At 44.2% G+C, this 14,836-nt stretch overlaps 2 protein-coding genes across 2 annotated transcripts; both read left to right on the top strand.

Moving 5' to 3' along the window:
- Positions 1-112: 112 nt before the first annotated feature.
- Positions 113-6,932, top strand: LOC109878309 (palmitoyltransferase ZDHHC19). Its single transcript, XM_020470564.2, has 8 exons — positions 113-1,305; positions 1,433-1,554; positions 2,515-2,654; positions 4,762-4,943; positions 5,061-5,163; positions 5,302-5,393; positions 5,679-5,998; positions 6,247-6,932. Exons 1-8 carry the CDS (start codon positions 1,181-1,183, stop codon positions 6,315-6,317), a joined length of 1,155 nt encoding a protein of 384 aa, XP_020326153.2. The 5' UTR covers positions 113-1,180; the 3' UTR covers positions 6,318-6,932.
- A 385-nt stretch (positions 6,933-7,317) lies between these two features.
- LOC116374800 (palmitoyltransferase ZDHHC19-like) lies at positions 7,318-14,836 on the top strand. The gene is made up of 8 exons (XM_031829628.1): positions 7,318-8,938; positions 9,066-9,187; positions 10,139-10,278; positions 12,465-12,646; positions 12,782-12,884; positions 13,013-13,104; positions 13,583-13,902; positions 14,151-14,836. Exons 1-8 carry the CDS (start codon positions 8,814-8,816, stop codon positions 14,219-14,221), a joined length of 1,155 nt encoding a protein of 384 aa, XP_031685488.1. The 5' UTR covers positions 7,318-8,813; the 3' UTR covers positions 14,222-14,836.

Here is a 14,836-nt window from a genome sequence, read left to right as displayed (position 1 = left end):
TCTCATGGAATGTCATCCTATGTGCAGTTGAATTAGATGGAATGGAAAATAACTTTCTTATGATGGTAAGGTCAGCCATTTTGGTCAGGGATTTGGTCAACCATGGTTTAGCAGTGCTGTGTAAAATAATGAACTTGAAGAATTTATCTTCCCTGTATGTTTGTTAGCTAGCTAGTCAGACAGTTTTAGAGGAATGATTCCATTAATTGTTCAAATTAACTGCCAATATTCCAACATTCCATTCAAACAATGTAGCCAATCCACAGCCAGACACTGGCTGACATCATGATAGGACTTAGACAAGTTGTAAATGCAACAAGTACTGATATTGTATCATATAATAGCACTCACAGCTTTCCAAGAAAACGAAAAATGTGACATTTATGGTCTGGTTACATTTATTTTAGATGCTATCTATTGACAAAATGTGTATAAAACCCATATAAACTGTATTTTTAATTATATAACAATATTTTAGGTTGACAATTATATTACACAATTTCTGGTCAAATGCCTTACTTTTATTTTCATGCATAAGTAAAATCAGAATTATACTTAGACAGCCATTCGTTCCAATAAGACGGGTTTGTATTTCTCCCTGACGAATATGGCTGCCATTTTTACTCCATTCTGGAACCTTGAGGGTTTATCACATATACTCCACCTCCAGTAATTTTATAGGATCTCTGGGGTCAGCACCAGATTACTGTAACATAATGATGTGGTTAGCTGATATGTCAAATGTCTATCCAAATGTCTGAGCAGATTGCAGATCAAATAATATCAAATAATAGCCTAACTTATTAAAAAAAGCTCTGTTTACATATATATTTACTATTTAATAAACAATTAAATAACAATCATAGGCTTATATGGCTTAATAGTGTGTGCGTTATTTTATTTTTTAAATCTCGGCTATATAGTCTATGTTATTTTAAATAGACTACCAAGTATTTTCTATCACGAGCGGTCAGGGGCTTGAGCGCGTTCTCTCATGGTTTCCATGACAGCATCATCTGTCGTGAGGAAGTGGAAAGCTGGACAGAACTACAGTCATTGTAGCTCAAAGGAAATAAAGCATTTTTTAGATTTAAAGAGTAAAGAAGACATATTTTTTTCTTCCGAAAAGTGTTTTCAATGTTAGCTAGAAACGAACCTAAATTGGAAGTTTAGAAGGCATATGGACTCGGACAACGAGAAGCCGCGCAAGAAGAAGAGACGGCCGCACTGGGTTGTGAGAGGCCTCGGGCCGAGTTTTACTGCCTGCTTGGGTTTCGTAATAAGCGTGCTGTACATCACTTTCCCGTAAGTTTACAAGCTAATCTTCTCCTTATATTAGGTTGTCCCCAAATGTCACATTCAATCAAAACCCATTCCACCTGTAGTTTTCTGCAAGGACTTGACAGTTGACTTTATTCCCTGTCCTTGCCAGGTGCGCTTGGTTGGCTACTCATGTTTCAGTGGCCTATCCTGTGGCCTCTGCGATGTTACTAACTGGGACCTTGATAACTTTCCTGGTGTCAAGTTTCATGGATCCTGGCATTCTCCACCAAGGTAATATTATCATGTTAACAACAGCATTACAATAGTATTATTAAATATAGCTTTGATATTAGGGAGCTTTGATATTCCTTTCAAGAGTTATTAATAAGTAAGCAACTAGGCTACTTCCTATACCAAGAGGTCTGTATCATTATGGCACAGGTGGTACAGATGTGCTCTCTTCATTTGATCACTCTGTTGTTGCAGATCATTTTCCCGTGCAGCTGAAATGCAAACGTTTAATGCATTCAAGTTTTAAAAAGGCTTCTAAAGTTTGAAATTCCCACTTTAGAATGTCAGACTCGATTTGCCCTTTGTAACAACGCAGCTTCTGTCCCTCTCCTTCTCCCCAACCTGGGCTTGAACCAGGGACCCTTGGAACACATCAACAACAGTCACCCTCACGGCATCATTACTTGTCACTCCATAAAAGCTGCAGCGATGCAGAGCAAGGGAAACAACTACTTCAAGGTCTCGGGGCGAGTGACGTCAGCGATTGAAATGCCACTAGCATGCATCGCTAACTAGCCAGCCATTTCACACCGGTTACACCCTAACAAAAGAATGATCAACCCATACATGAATGTCCATTAATTACAATTCACACAATCATTTCCTATTGCTGTAGGATTATTTTCTACAGCAGGGGGAGGTAGATAATGATAATGAACAGGGGGAGGTAGATAATGATAATGAACAGGGGGAGGTAGATAATATACTGGGGGAGGTAGATAATGGGGGAGGTAGATAATGGAGAAACTCACAGCAGTCAAATTAAGATCCTACATCTGTATCTGAGCTGCAGAGTTGTTGAGTCAAGTCCTGCTCCAGATTCTCCTTTAAAGTCGCTACATTGTTATCCAGAAATTACCATGAAGGAGCAATGTTTATAAAGCCTCTCTCTCTCTCTCTCTCTCTCTCTCTCTTCTTCTTCTTCTTCTTCTTCTTCTACCTCTCTTTCCTCTCTCTCAGGCCCCCCATGGCCAGGCACAGCAGAGGTGGCCTATGTGATAGTGAATGGTCAGAGGTATGATATGGACTGGTGCAGTAGGTGTGAGATCTACCTTCCCCCTGCTGCATGGCACTGCCGTCGCTGCAATGCATGTGTGGACGTGAGTTGTATTGAAATGAGTGTAGCAAACATATCAGACTGGAACCACAATTCAGGAAAGTGTCATCAAAATGGCTTTATCTTAATCTACCTACCTTCAATATCGTTACCTTCCCCCCTCTTCATTTTCCTTACCTACCTCACCCTGTTTACTATCTAACGCTCTCCCTCTGTTCATTATCTACCCCCCCTGTTCTTTATCATTATCTACCTACCCCTGCTCATGATCTGCCTCCCCCTGTTCATTATCATTATCTACCTACCCCTGCTCATTATCTACCTCCCCCTGTTCATTATCATTATCTACCTACCCCTGCTCATTATCTACCTCCCACAGTTCATTATCATTATCTACCTACCCCTGTTCATTATCTACTCCCCCTGTTCATTATCACTATCTACCTAACCCTGTTCATTATCTACTCCCCCTGTTCATTATCACTATCTACCTAACCCTGCTCATTATCTCTTCCCCCCCCCCCCCCCCGTTCATTATCATTATCTACCTACCCATGTTCATTATCTACCCCCCGTTCTTTATCATTATCTACCCCCCCGTTCTTTATCATTATCTACCTCCCCCTGTTCATTATCATTATCTATCTCCCCCTGTTCATTATCATTATCTACCTCCCCCAGTATATTATCTATCTCCCCCTGTTCATTATCATGATCTAACTCTTCCTGTTCATTATAATTTTCTACCTCCCCTTGTATGTTATCTACCTCTCCCTGTTCATTATCATTATCTAACTCCCCTGTTCATTATCATTATCTACCTCCCCCTGTATATTATCTACCTCCTCCTGTTCATCATCATTATCTACCTCCCCCTGTGTATTATCTACCTCCCCCTGTTCATTATCATTATCTACCTCCCCCTGTGTATTATCTACCTCCCCCTGGTCCATTGTCATTATCTAACTCCCCCTGTTCATTATCATTATCTACCTCCCCCTGTAATATTATCTACCTCCCCCTGTTCATTATCATTATCGATCTCCTCCTGTTCATTATCATTATCTACCTCCCCTTGTATATTATCTACCTCCCCCTGTTCATTATCATTATCTACCTACCCCCGTATATTATCTACCTCCCCTTGTATATTATCTACCTCCCCCTGTTCATTATCATTATCTACCTCCCCCTGTTCATTATCATCATCTAACTCCCCCTGTTCATTATCATTATCTAACTCCTCCTGTTCATTATCATTATCTAACTCCCCCTGTTCATTATCATTATCTACCTCCCCATGTATATTATCTACCTCCCCCTGTTCATTATCATTATCTACCTCCCCCAGTATATTATCTACCTCCCCCTGTTCATTATCATTACATACCTCCCCCAGTATATTATCATTATCTACCTCCCCCAGTATATTATCTACCTCCCCCTGTTCATTATCATGATCTACCTCCCCCTGTTCATTATCATGATCTACCTCCCCCTGTTCATTATCATTATCTACCTCCCCCTGTGTATTATCTACCTCCGCCAGTATATTATCATTATCTACCTCCCCCAGTATATTATCTACCTCCCCCTGTTCATTATCATTATCTACCTCCCCCTGTTCATTATCATTATCTACCTCCCCCTGCTCATTATCATTATCTACCTCCCCCTGTGTATTATCTACCTCCCCCAGTATATTATCATTATCTACCTCCCCCAGTATATTATCTACCTCCCCCTGTTCATTATCATTATCTACCTCCCCCTGTTCATTATCATTATCTACCTCCCCCTGTTCATTATCATTATCTACCTCCCCCTGTGTATTATCATTATCTACATCCCCCAGTATATTATCTACCTCCCCCTGTTCATTATCATTATCTACCTCCCCCTGTTCATTATCATTATCTACCTCCCCCTGTATATTATCTACCTCCCCCTGTTCATTATAATTATCTAATGCCTCCTGTTCATTATCATTATCTACCTCCCCCAGTATATTATCTTTATCTCATGTAGTCTCAGGCTTTATGTGCTATCATCAGCTCTGTTTGCACATGTTATGTGTGTCTTTTCTCTCTGTGTGTGTGTATGTTGTCTGTCTGGTTGTGTGTATCTCTGTGTGTGTGTGTGTTACACAGCGGTTCGACCACCACTGTGAGTGGCTGAATAACTGCGTGGGGAGACGTAACTACCGTGTGTTCCTGCTCTTCCTCCTTCTGCTGACGTCATACCTGCTCCTGGTCCTCTCCTCCTCTCTGTTCTACCTCTTCCTCACCCTCCTCACCCTGCACCAGCCCTTCAGCCTGCCCCACGCAACCACGTATCCACACACACACACACACACACACACACACACACACACACACACACACACCTGGGTCACAGTCCCAAAGTGTACGCATACTATTCTCTTTAAACCTTAACATTAACTGACCAGTGTGGTCGTCATGGTTACCAGCCTGGCCTGTGTGCTCTTGGTCTTGGTTATACTCTTCAGCAACATCAAGCTGATCTCCAATGGAGAGCCATCCTCTACTATAGTAAGTCACTACACTCTCTCCCCGTCGCGCACACGCACACACACGCACACACACACTAATTGGAGCATCATTCTGTTGACTGAGGATGTATTATAATCTGGTACCCCATCTCTCCCTCTCTTTCTCTCTCCTCTGTAGGAGCCCTACTTTGAGCCTGATGATAAGAACCCGTTTGATCAGGGCTGCTGGAAGAACTGGACCGGTATCCTCTGTTCCCGGACTGGACCCAGGTACACTACATCACTAATACAAACAGGTACATCACTAATACAAACAGGTACATCACTACATCACCAGGTTTCTGGGGGTGAATCCTGCACCGATAGTGATAACCTGTTGTTGCTGTTGTTGTCCAGGTTTCTGGGCGTGAATCCTGCACCGATAGTGATAACCTGTTGTTGTCCAGGTATCTGGGGGTGAATCCTGCACCGATAGTGATAACCTGTTGTTGTCCAGGTATCTGGGGGTGAATCCTGCACCGATAGTGATAACCTGTTGTCGCTGTTGTTGTCCAGGTTTCTGGGGGCTGTGAAGCCCAGCAGAAGAGGAGACACTGAGGGGGACTGGAGCAGTCTAACCCTTCTCCATCAGGAGGACCAGTGTTTATACAGCTGCAGCTCAGTCCCCTGTTGTAATACTTGTAAACATCACAAGGTGGCGGTAGACCCAGCCAGCCCAGGCCGTTTCAAGCACAGCACACGGAGTCTAGACAGTCTGAAGGAAGGGAGAGGGTGTCGATGCTGCTACAGGGAAGTAGTACCAGCCGGCTGTGTGACAACAGACAAACACAGCGACAACAACAAGCCCTCACAGAGCTCTGCTGTGGAGATCCCAGGTGAGGTACAGGTTCAGAACTGGGTAAGTCCTCTAGTGACTGACTGGTTTGGGTTCTTTCATTCAGCATCTGGTTTAGACCTGAGAATTATTTTGTGTACTATGAATGGTGATGGATTATTGAACCTGCTGCTAGGTTACCAGAACATCAACAAAATCGCTGTAAACATCACAACATATTTCCATCATAGAGTGGTATTCCTAGTCCACTTGTAAAACTCTTTATTTGATTCTGAATCATACTCACAGATATGTTGGCTGCTGGTGATGAGGACTTGGACCAGGAACGGGATGGAGTTCTGATCAGAGCTGCAAAGTAGCTTTACATCCTGACCACCAGAGGGAGCTGGATAGACAACCACACCACAACACCAGCCCCAGGCCTGGACCACCTCAACACCACACCATAACCAACACCAGCCCCAGGCCTGGACCACCTCAACACCGCACCACACCATAACCAACACCAGCCCCAGGCCTGGACCACCTCAACACCATAACCAACACCAGCCTCAGGCCTGGACCACCTCAACACCACACCATAACCAACACCAGCCCCAGGCCTGAACCACCTCAACACCACACCATAACCAACACCAGCCCCAGGCCTGGAGCACCTCAACACCATAACCAACACCAGCCCCAGGCCTGGACCACCTCAACACCACCAGCCCCAGGCCTTATTAACCACTTCAACACAACATCTGAACGTACACAGACCGAAACACACTAGGGACCCATCTATAGGTTTAAACACTAACCCAAGACATCTGAGAGAGAGTGGGAGAGAAAGAGAGAAAGACAGGGAGGAGGGAGACAGAGAGAAAGAGAGTGCATGTGAGAGAGAGAGAGAGAGAGAGAGAGAGAGAGAGAAAGTTTGGTCATACAAATCAAACTGTTTAGTGTGAAGAGGAGGGAGGGGCTGAGTGTGAAGAGGGGGGAGGGGCTGAGTGTGAAGAGGGGGGAGGGGCTGAGTGTGAAGGGGGGAGGGGCTGAGTGTGAAGAGGGGGAGGGGCTGATTGTGAAGAGGGGGGAGGGACTGAGTGTGAAAAGGGGGGAGGGGCTGAGTGTGAAGGGGGGAGGGGCTGAGTGTGAAGAAGGGGGAGAGGCTGAGTGTGAAGGGGGGAGGGGCTGAGTGTGAAGAAGGGGGAGGGGCTGAGTGTGAAGAAGGGGAGGAGCTGAGTGTGAAGAGGGGGGAGGGGCTGAGTGTGATGAGGGGGGAGGAGCTGAGTCTGAAGAGGGGGGAGGGGCTGAGTGTGAAGAGGGGGGAGGGGCTGAGTGTGAAGGGGGAGGGGCTGAGTGTGAAGAAGGGAGGGGCTGAGTGTGAAGAAGGGGGAGGGGCTGAGCACTTTCTTTCTATCCGTCTCTCTCTCGCTCTTCCAGACATGTGATCTGGGCCTCCAGTAAGGCTGGACAGGCTACCTTCCCAGGACTGGCTGATGCGTATACCAGAGCTGCTTCGACTGGACTGGACAGCGACTGGAAAGAAGCACACCGTCAGCTGTCCATCCTGGTCCAGGCCATACACACTGGGAGACGCCATTTAGCGAGAACATAGAGATACAGGATATATGTTATGTTATTCAGTTTACATATATAATAATAAAGTTTTAATTATATTTCTGTGAAGAGACTGTCTCATGGAATGTCATCCTATGTGCAGTTGAATTAGATGGAATGGAAAATAACTTTCTTATGATGGTAAGGTCAGCCATTTTGGTCAGGGATTTGGTCAACCATGGTTTAGCAGTGCTGTGTAAAATAATGAACTTGAAGAATTTATCTTCCCTGTATGTTTGTTAGCTAGCTAGTCAGACAGTTTTAGAGGAATGATTCCATTAATTGTTCAAATTAACTGCCAATATTCCAACATTCCATTCAAACAATGTAGCCAATCCACAGCCAGACACTGGCTGACATCATGATAGGACTTAGACAAGTTGTAAATGCAACAAGTACTGATATTGTATCATATAATAGCACTCACAGCTTTCCAAGAAAACGAAAAATGTGACATTTATGGTCTGGTTACATTTATTTTAGATGCTATCTATTGACAAAATGTGTATAAAACCCATATAAACTGTATTTTTAATTATATAACAATATTTTAGGTTGACAATTATATTACACAATTTCTGGTCAAATGCCTTACTTTTATTTTCATGCATAAGTAAAATCAGAATTATACTTAGACAGCCATTCGTTCCAATAAGACGGGTTTGTATTTCTCCCTGACGAATATGGCTGCCATTTTTACTCCATTCTGGAACCTTGAGGGTTTATCACATATACTCCACCTCCAGTAATTTTATAGGATCTCTGGGGTCAGCACCAGATTACTGTAACATAATGATGTGGTTAGCTGATATGTCAAATGTCTATCCAAATGTCTGAGCAGATTGCAGATCAAATAATATCAAATAATAGCCTAACTTATTAAAAAAAGCTCTGTTTACATATATATTTACTATTTAATAAACAATTAAATAACAATCATAGGCTTATATGGCTTAATAGTGTGTGCGTTATTTTATTTTTTAAATCTCGGCTATATAGTCTATGTTATTTTAAATAGACTACCAAGTATTTTCTATCACGAGCGGTCAGGGGCTTGAGCGCGTTCTCTCATGGTTTCCATGACAGCATCATCTGTCGTGAGGAAGTGGAAAGCTGGACAGAACTACAGTCATTGTAGCTCAAAGGAAATAAAGCATTTTTTAGATTTAAAGAGTAAAGAAGACATATTTTTTTCTTCCGAAAAGTGTTTTCAATGTTAGCTAGAAACGAACCTAAATTGGAAGTTTAGAAGGCATATGGACTCGGACAACGAGAAGCCGCGCAAGAAGAAGAGACGGCCGCACTGGGTTGTGAGAGGCCTCGGGCCGAGTTTTACTGCCTGCTTGGGTTTCGTAATAAGCGTGCTGTACATCACTTTCCCGTAAGTTTACAAGCTAATCTTCTCCTTATATTAGGTTGTCCCCAAATGTCACATTCAATCAAAACCCATTCCACCTGTAGTTTTCTGCAAGGACTTGACAGTTGACTTTATTCCCTGTCCTTGCCAGGTGCGCTTGGTTGGCTACTCATGTTTCAGTGGCCTATCCTGTGGCCTCTGCGATGTTACTAACTGGGACCTTGATAACTTTCCTGGTGTCAAGTTTCATGGATCCTGGCATTCTCCACCAAGGTAATATTATCATGTTAACAACAGCATTACAATAGTATTATTAAATATAGCTTTGATATTAGGGAGCTTTGATATTCCTTTCAAGAGTTATTAATAAGTAAGCAACTAGGCTACTTCCTATACCAAGAGGTCTGTATCATTATGGCACAGGTGGTACAGATGTGCTCTCTTCATTTGATCACTCTGTTGTTGCAGATCATTTTCCCGTGCAGCTGAAATGCAAACGTTTAATGCATTCAAGTTTTAAAAAGGCTTCTAAAGTTTGAAATTCCCACTTTAGAATGTCAGACTCGATTTGCCCTTTGTAACAACGCAGCTTCTGTCCCTCTCCTTCTCCCCAACCTGGGCTTGAACCAGGGACCCTTGGAACACATCAACAACAGTCACCCTCACGGCATCATTACCTGTCACTCCATAAAAGCTGCAGCGATGCAGAGCAAGGGAAACAACTACTTCAAGGTCTCGGGGCGAGTGACGTCAGCGATTGAAATGCCACTAGCATGCATCGCTAACTAGCCAGCCATTTCACACCGGTTACACCCTAACAAAAGAATGATCAACCCATACATGAATGTCCATTAATTACAATTCACACAATCATTTCCTATTGCTGTAGGATTATTTTCTACAGCAGGGGGAGGTAGATAATGATAATGAACAGGGGGAGGTAGATAATGATAATGAACAGGGGGAGGTAGATAATATACTGGGGGAGGTAGATAATGGGGGAGGTAGATAATGGAGAAACTCACAGCAGTCAAATTAAGATCCTACATCTGTATCTGAGCTGCAGAGTTGTTGAGTCAAGTCCTGCTCCAGATTCTCCTTTAAAGTCGCTACATTGTTATCCAGAAATTACCATGAAGGAGCAATGTTTATAAAGCCTCTCTCTCTCTCTCTCTTCTTCTTCTTCTTCTTCTTCTTCTTCTACCTCTCTTTCCTCTCTCTCAGGCCCCCCATGGCCAGGCACAGCAGAGGTGGCCTATGTGATAGTGAATGGTCAGAGGTATGATATGGACTGGTGCAGTAGGTGTGAGATCTACCTTCCCCCTGCTGCATGGCACTGCCGTCGCTGCAATGCATGTGTGGACGTGAGTTGTATTGAAATGAGTGTAGCAAACATATCAGACTGGAACCACAATTCAGGAAAGTGTCATCAAAATGGCTTTATCTTAATCTACCTACCTTCAATATCGTTACCTTCCCCCCTCTTCATTTTCCTTACCTACCTCACCCTGTTTACTATCTAACGCTCTCCCTCTGTTCATTATCTACCCCCCCTGTTCTTTATCATTATCTACCTACCCCTGCTCATGATCTACCTCCCCCTGTTCATTATCATTATCTACCTACCCCTGCTCATTATCTACCTCCCCCTGTTCATTATCATTATCTACCTACCCCTGCTCATTATCTACCTCCCACAGTTCATTATCATTATCTACCTACCCCTGTTCATTATCTACTCCCCCTGTTCATTATCACTATCTACCTAACCCTGTTCATTATCTACTCCCCCTGTTCATTATCACTATCTACCTAACCCTGCTCATTATCTCCCCCCCCCCCCCCCCCCGTTCATTATCATTATCTACCTACCCATGTTCATTATCTACCCCCCGTTCTTTATCATTATCTACCCCCCCGTTCTTTATCATTATCTACCCCCCCGTTCTTTATCATTATCTACCTCCCCCTGTTCATTATCATTATCTATCTCCCCCTGTTCATTATCATTATCTACCTCCCCCAGTATATTATCTATCTCCCCCTGTTCATTATCATGATCTAACTCTTCCTGTTCATTATAATTTTCTACCTCCCCTTGTATGTTATCTACCTCTCCCTGTTCATTATCATTATCTAACTCCCCTGTTCATTATCATTATCTACCTCCCCCTGTATATTATCTACCTCCTCCTGTTCATCATCATTATCTACCTCCCCCTGTGTATTATCTACCTCCCCCTGTTCATTATCATTATCTACCTCCCCCTGTGTATTATCTACCTCCCCCTGGTCCATTGTCATTATCTAACTCCCCCTGTTCATTATCATTATCTACCTCCCCCTGTAATATTATCTACCTCCCCCTGTTCATTATCATTATCTATCTCCTCCTGTTCATTATCATTATCTACCTCCCCTTGTATATTATCTACCTCCCCCTGTTCATTATCATTATCTACCTACCCCCGTATATTATCTACCTCCCCTTGTATATTATCTACCTCCCCCTGTTCATTATCATTATCTACCTCCCCCTGTTCATTATCATCATCTAACTCCCCCTGTTCATTATCATTATCTAACTCCCCCTGTTCATTATCATTATCTAACTCCCCCCTGTTCATTATCATTATCTAACTCCTCCTGTTCATTATCATTATCTAACTCCCCCTGTTCATTATCATTATCTACCTCCCCCTGTATATTATCTACCTCCCCCTGTTCATTATCATTATCTACCTCCCCCAGTATATTATCTACCTCCCCCTGTTCATTATCATTACATACCTCCCCCAGTATATTATCATTATCTACCTCCCCCAGTATATTATCTACCTCCCCCTGTTCATTATCATGATCTACCTCCCCCTGTTCATTATCATGATCTACCTCCCCCTGTTCATTATCATTATCTACCTCCCCCTGTGTATTATCTACCTCCGCCAGTATATTATCATTATCTACCTCCCCCAGTATATTATCTACCTCCCCCTGTTCATTATCATTATCTACCTCCCCCTGTTCATTATCATTATCTACCTCCCCCTGCTCATTATCATTATCTACCTCCCCCTGTGTATTATCTACCTCCCCCAGTATATTATCATTATCTACCTCCCCCAGTATATTATCTACCTCCCCCTGTTCATTATCATTATCTACCTCCCCCTGTTCATTATCATTATCTACCTCCCCCTGTGTATTATCATTATCTACATCCCCCAGTATATTATCTACCTCCCCCTGTTCATTGTCATTATCTACCTCCCCCTGTTCATTATCATTATCTACCTCCCCCTGTTCATTATCATTATCTACCTCCCCCTGTATATTATCTACCTCCCCCTGTTCATTATAATTATCTAATGCCTCCTGTTCATTATCATTATCTACCTCCCCCAGTATATTATCTTTATCTCATGTAGTCTCAGGCTTTATGTGCTATCATCAGCTCTGTTTGCACATGTTATGTGTGTCTTTTCTCTCTCTGTGTGTGTATGTTGTCTGTCTGGTTGTGTGTATCTCTGTGTGTGTGTGTGTTACACAGCGGTTCGACCACCACTGTGAGTGGCTGAATAACTGCGTGGGGAGACGTAACTACCGTGTGTTCCTGCTCTTCCTCCTTCTGCTGACGTCATACCTGCTCCTGGTCCTCTCCTCCTCTCTGTTCTACCTCTTCCTCACCCTCCTCACCCTGCACCAGCCCTTCAGCCTGCCTCACGCAACCACGTATCCACACACACACACACACACACACACACACACACACACACACACACACACACACACACACACACACACCTGGGTCACAGTCCCAAAGTGTACGCATACTATTCTCTTTAAACCTTAACATTAACTGACCAGTGTGGTCGTCATGGTTACCAGCCTGGCCTGTGTGCTCTTGGTCTTGGTTATACTCTTCAGCAACATCAAGCTGATCTCCAATGGAGAGCCATCCTCTACTATAGTAAGTCACTACACTCTCTCCCCGTCGCGCACACGCACACACACACTAATTGGAGCATCATTCTGTTGACTGAGGATGTATTATAATCTGGTACCCCATCTCTCCCTCTCTTTCTCTCTCCTCTGTAGGAGCCCTACTTTGAGCCTGATGATAAGAACCCGTTTGATCAGGGCTGCTGGAAGAACTGGACCGGTATCCTCTGTTCCCGGACTGGACCCAGGTACACTACATCACTAATACAAACAGGTACATCACTAATACAAACAGGTACATCACTAATACAAACAGGTACATCACTAATACAAACAGGTACATCACTAATACAAACAGGTACATCACTAATACAAACAGGTACATCACTACATCACCAGGTTTCTGGGGGTGAATCCTGCACCGATAGTGATAACCTGTTGTTGCTGTTGTTGTCCAGGTTTCTGGGCGTGAATCCTGCACCGATAGTGATAACCTGTTGTTGTCCAGGTATCTGGGGGTGAATCCTGCACCGATAGTGATAACCTGTTGTTGCTGTTGTTGTCCAGGTTTCTGGGCGTGAATCCTGCACCGATAGTGATAACCTGTTGTTGTCCAGGTATCTGGGGGTGAATCCTGCACCGATAGTGATAACCTGTTGTTGTCCAGGTATCTGGGGGTGAATCCTGCACCGATAGTGATAACCTGTTGTCGCTGTTGTTGTCCAGGTTTCTGGGGGCTGTGAAGCCCAGCAGAAGAGGAGACACTGAGGGGGACTGGAGCAGTCTAACCCTTCTCCATCAGGAGGACCAGTGTTTATACAGCTGCAGCTCAGTCCCCTGTTGTAATACTTGTAAACATCACAAGGTGGCGGTAGACCCAGCCAGCCCAGGCCGTTTCAAGCACAGCACACTGAGTCTAGACAGTCTGAAGGAAGGGAGAGGGTGTCGATGCTGCTACAGGGAAGTAGTACCAGCCGGCTGTGTGACAACAGACAAACACAGCGACAACAACAAGCCCTCACAGAGCTCTGCTGTGGAGATCCCAGGTGAGGTACAGGTTCAGAACTGGGTAAGTCCTCTAGTGACTGACTGGTTTGGGTTCTTTCATTCAGCATCTGGTTTAGACCTGAGAATTATTTTGTGTACTATGAATGGTGATGGATTATTGAACCTGCTGCTAGGTTACCAGAACATCAACAAAATCGCTGTAAACATCACAACATATTTCCATCATAGAGTGGTATTCCTAGTCCACTTGTAAAACTCTTTATTTGATTCTGAATCATACTCACAGATATGTTGGCTGCTGGTGATGAGGACTTGGACCAGGAACGGGATGGAGTTCTGATCAGAGCTGCAAAGTAGCTTTACATCCTGACCACCAGAGGGAGCTGGATAGACAACCACACCACAACACCAGCCCCAGGCCTGGACCACCTCAACACCACACCATAACCAACACCAGCCCCAGGCCTGGACCACCTCAACACCGCACCACACCATAACCAACACCAGCCCCAGGCCTGGACCACCTCAACACCATAACCAACACCAGCCTCAGGCCTGGACCACCTCAACACCACACCATAACCAACACCAGCCCCAGGCCTGAACCACCTCAACACCACACCATAACCAACACCAGCCCCAGGCCTGGAGCACCTCAACACCATAACCAACACCAGCCCCAGGCCTGGACCACCTCAACACCACCAGCCCCAGGCCTTATTAACCACTTCAACACAACATCTGAACGTACACAGACCGAAACACACTAGGGACCCATCTATAGGTTTAAACACTAACCCAAGACATCTGAGAGAGAGTGGGAGAGAAAGAGAGAAAGACAGGGAGGAGGGAGACAGAGAGAAAGAGAGTGCATGTGAGAGAGAAAGAGAGTTTGGTCATACAAATCAAACTGTTTAGTGTGAAGAGGAGGGAGGGGCTGAGTGTGAAGAGGGGGGAGGGGCTGAGTGTGAA

This window comes from Oncorhynchus kisutch, linkage group LG8, assembly GCF_002021735.2.
Source record: "Oncorhynchus kisutch isolate 150728-3 linkage group LG8, Okis_V2, whole genome shotgun sequence".
NCBI classification, from domain to species: Eukaryota; Metazoa; Chordata; class Actinopteri; order Salmoniformes; family Salmonidae; genus Oncorhynchus; species Oncorhynchus kisutch.
Note: the sequence above shows the minus strand (reverse complement) of the source record. Positions and strands in the feature narration are given on the sequence as shown.

Bases quoted from the DNA above. Each gene is read 5' to 3' on its own strand.
- LOC109878309 (XM_020470564.2), top strand. From the start codon at position 1,181: ATGGACTCGGACAACGAGAAGCCGCGCAAGAAGAAGAGACGGCCGCAC. The intron at 4,944-5,060 runs GTATCCACACAC...TTAACTGACCAG, and splicing joins AGCCTGCCCCACGCAACCAC to TGTGGTCGTCATGGTTACCA. The intron at 5,164-5,301 runs GTAAGTCACTAC...TCTCCTCTGTAG, and splicing joins GAGAGCCATCCTCTACTATA to GAGCCCTACTTTGAGCCTGA.
- LOC116374800 (XM_031829628.1), top strand. From the start codon at position 8,814: ATGGACTCGGACAACGAGAAGCCGCGCAAGAAGAAGAGACGGCCGCAC. The intron at 8,939-9,065 runs GTAAGTTTACAA...TGTCCTTGCCAG, and splicing joins GTGCTGTACATCACTTTCCC to GTGCGCTTGGTTGGCTACTC. The intron at 10,279-12,464 runs GTGAGTTGTATT...TGTGTTACACAG, and splicing joins GCTGCAATGCATGTGTGGAC to CGGTTCGACCACCACTGTGA.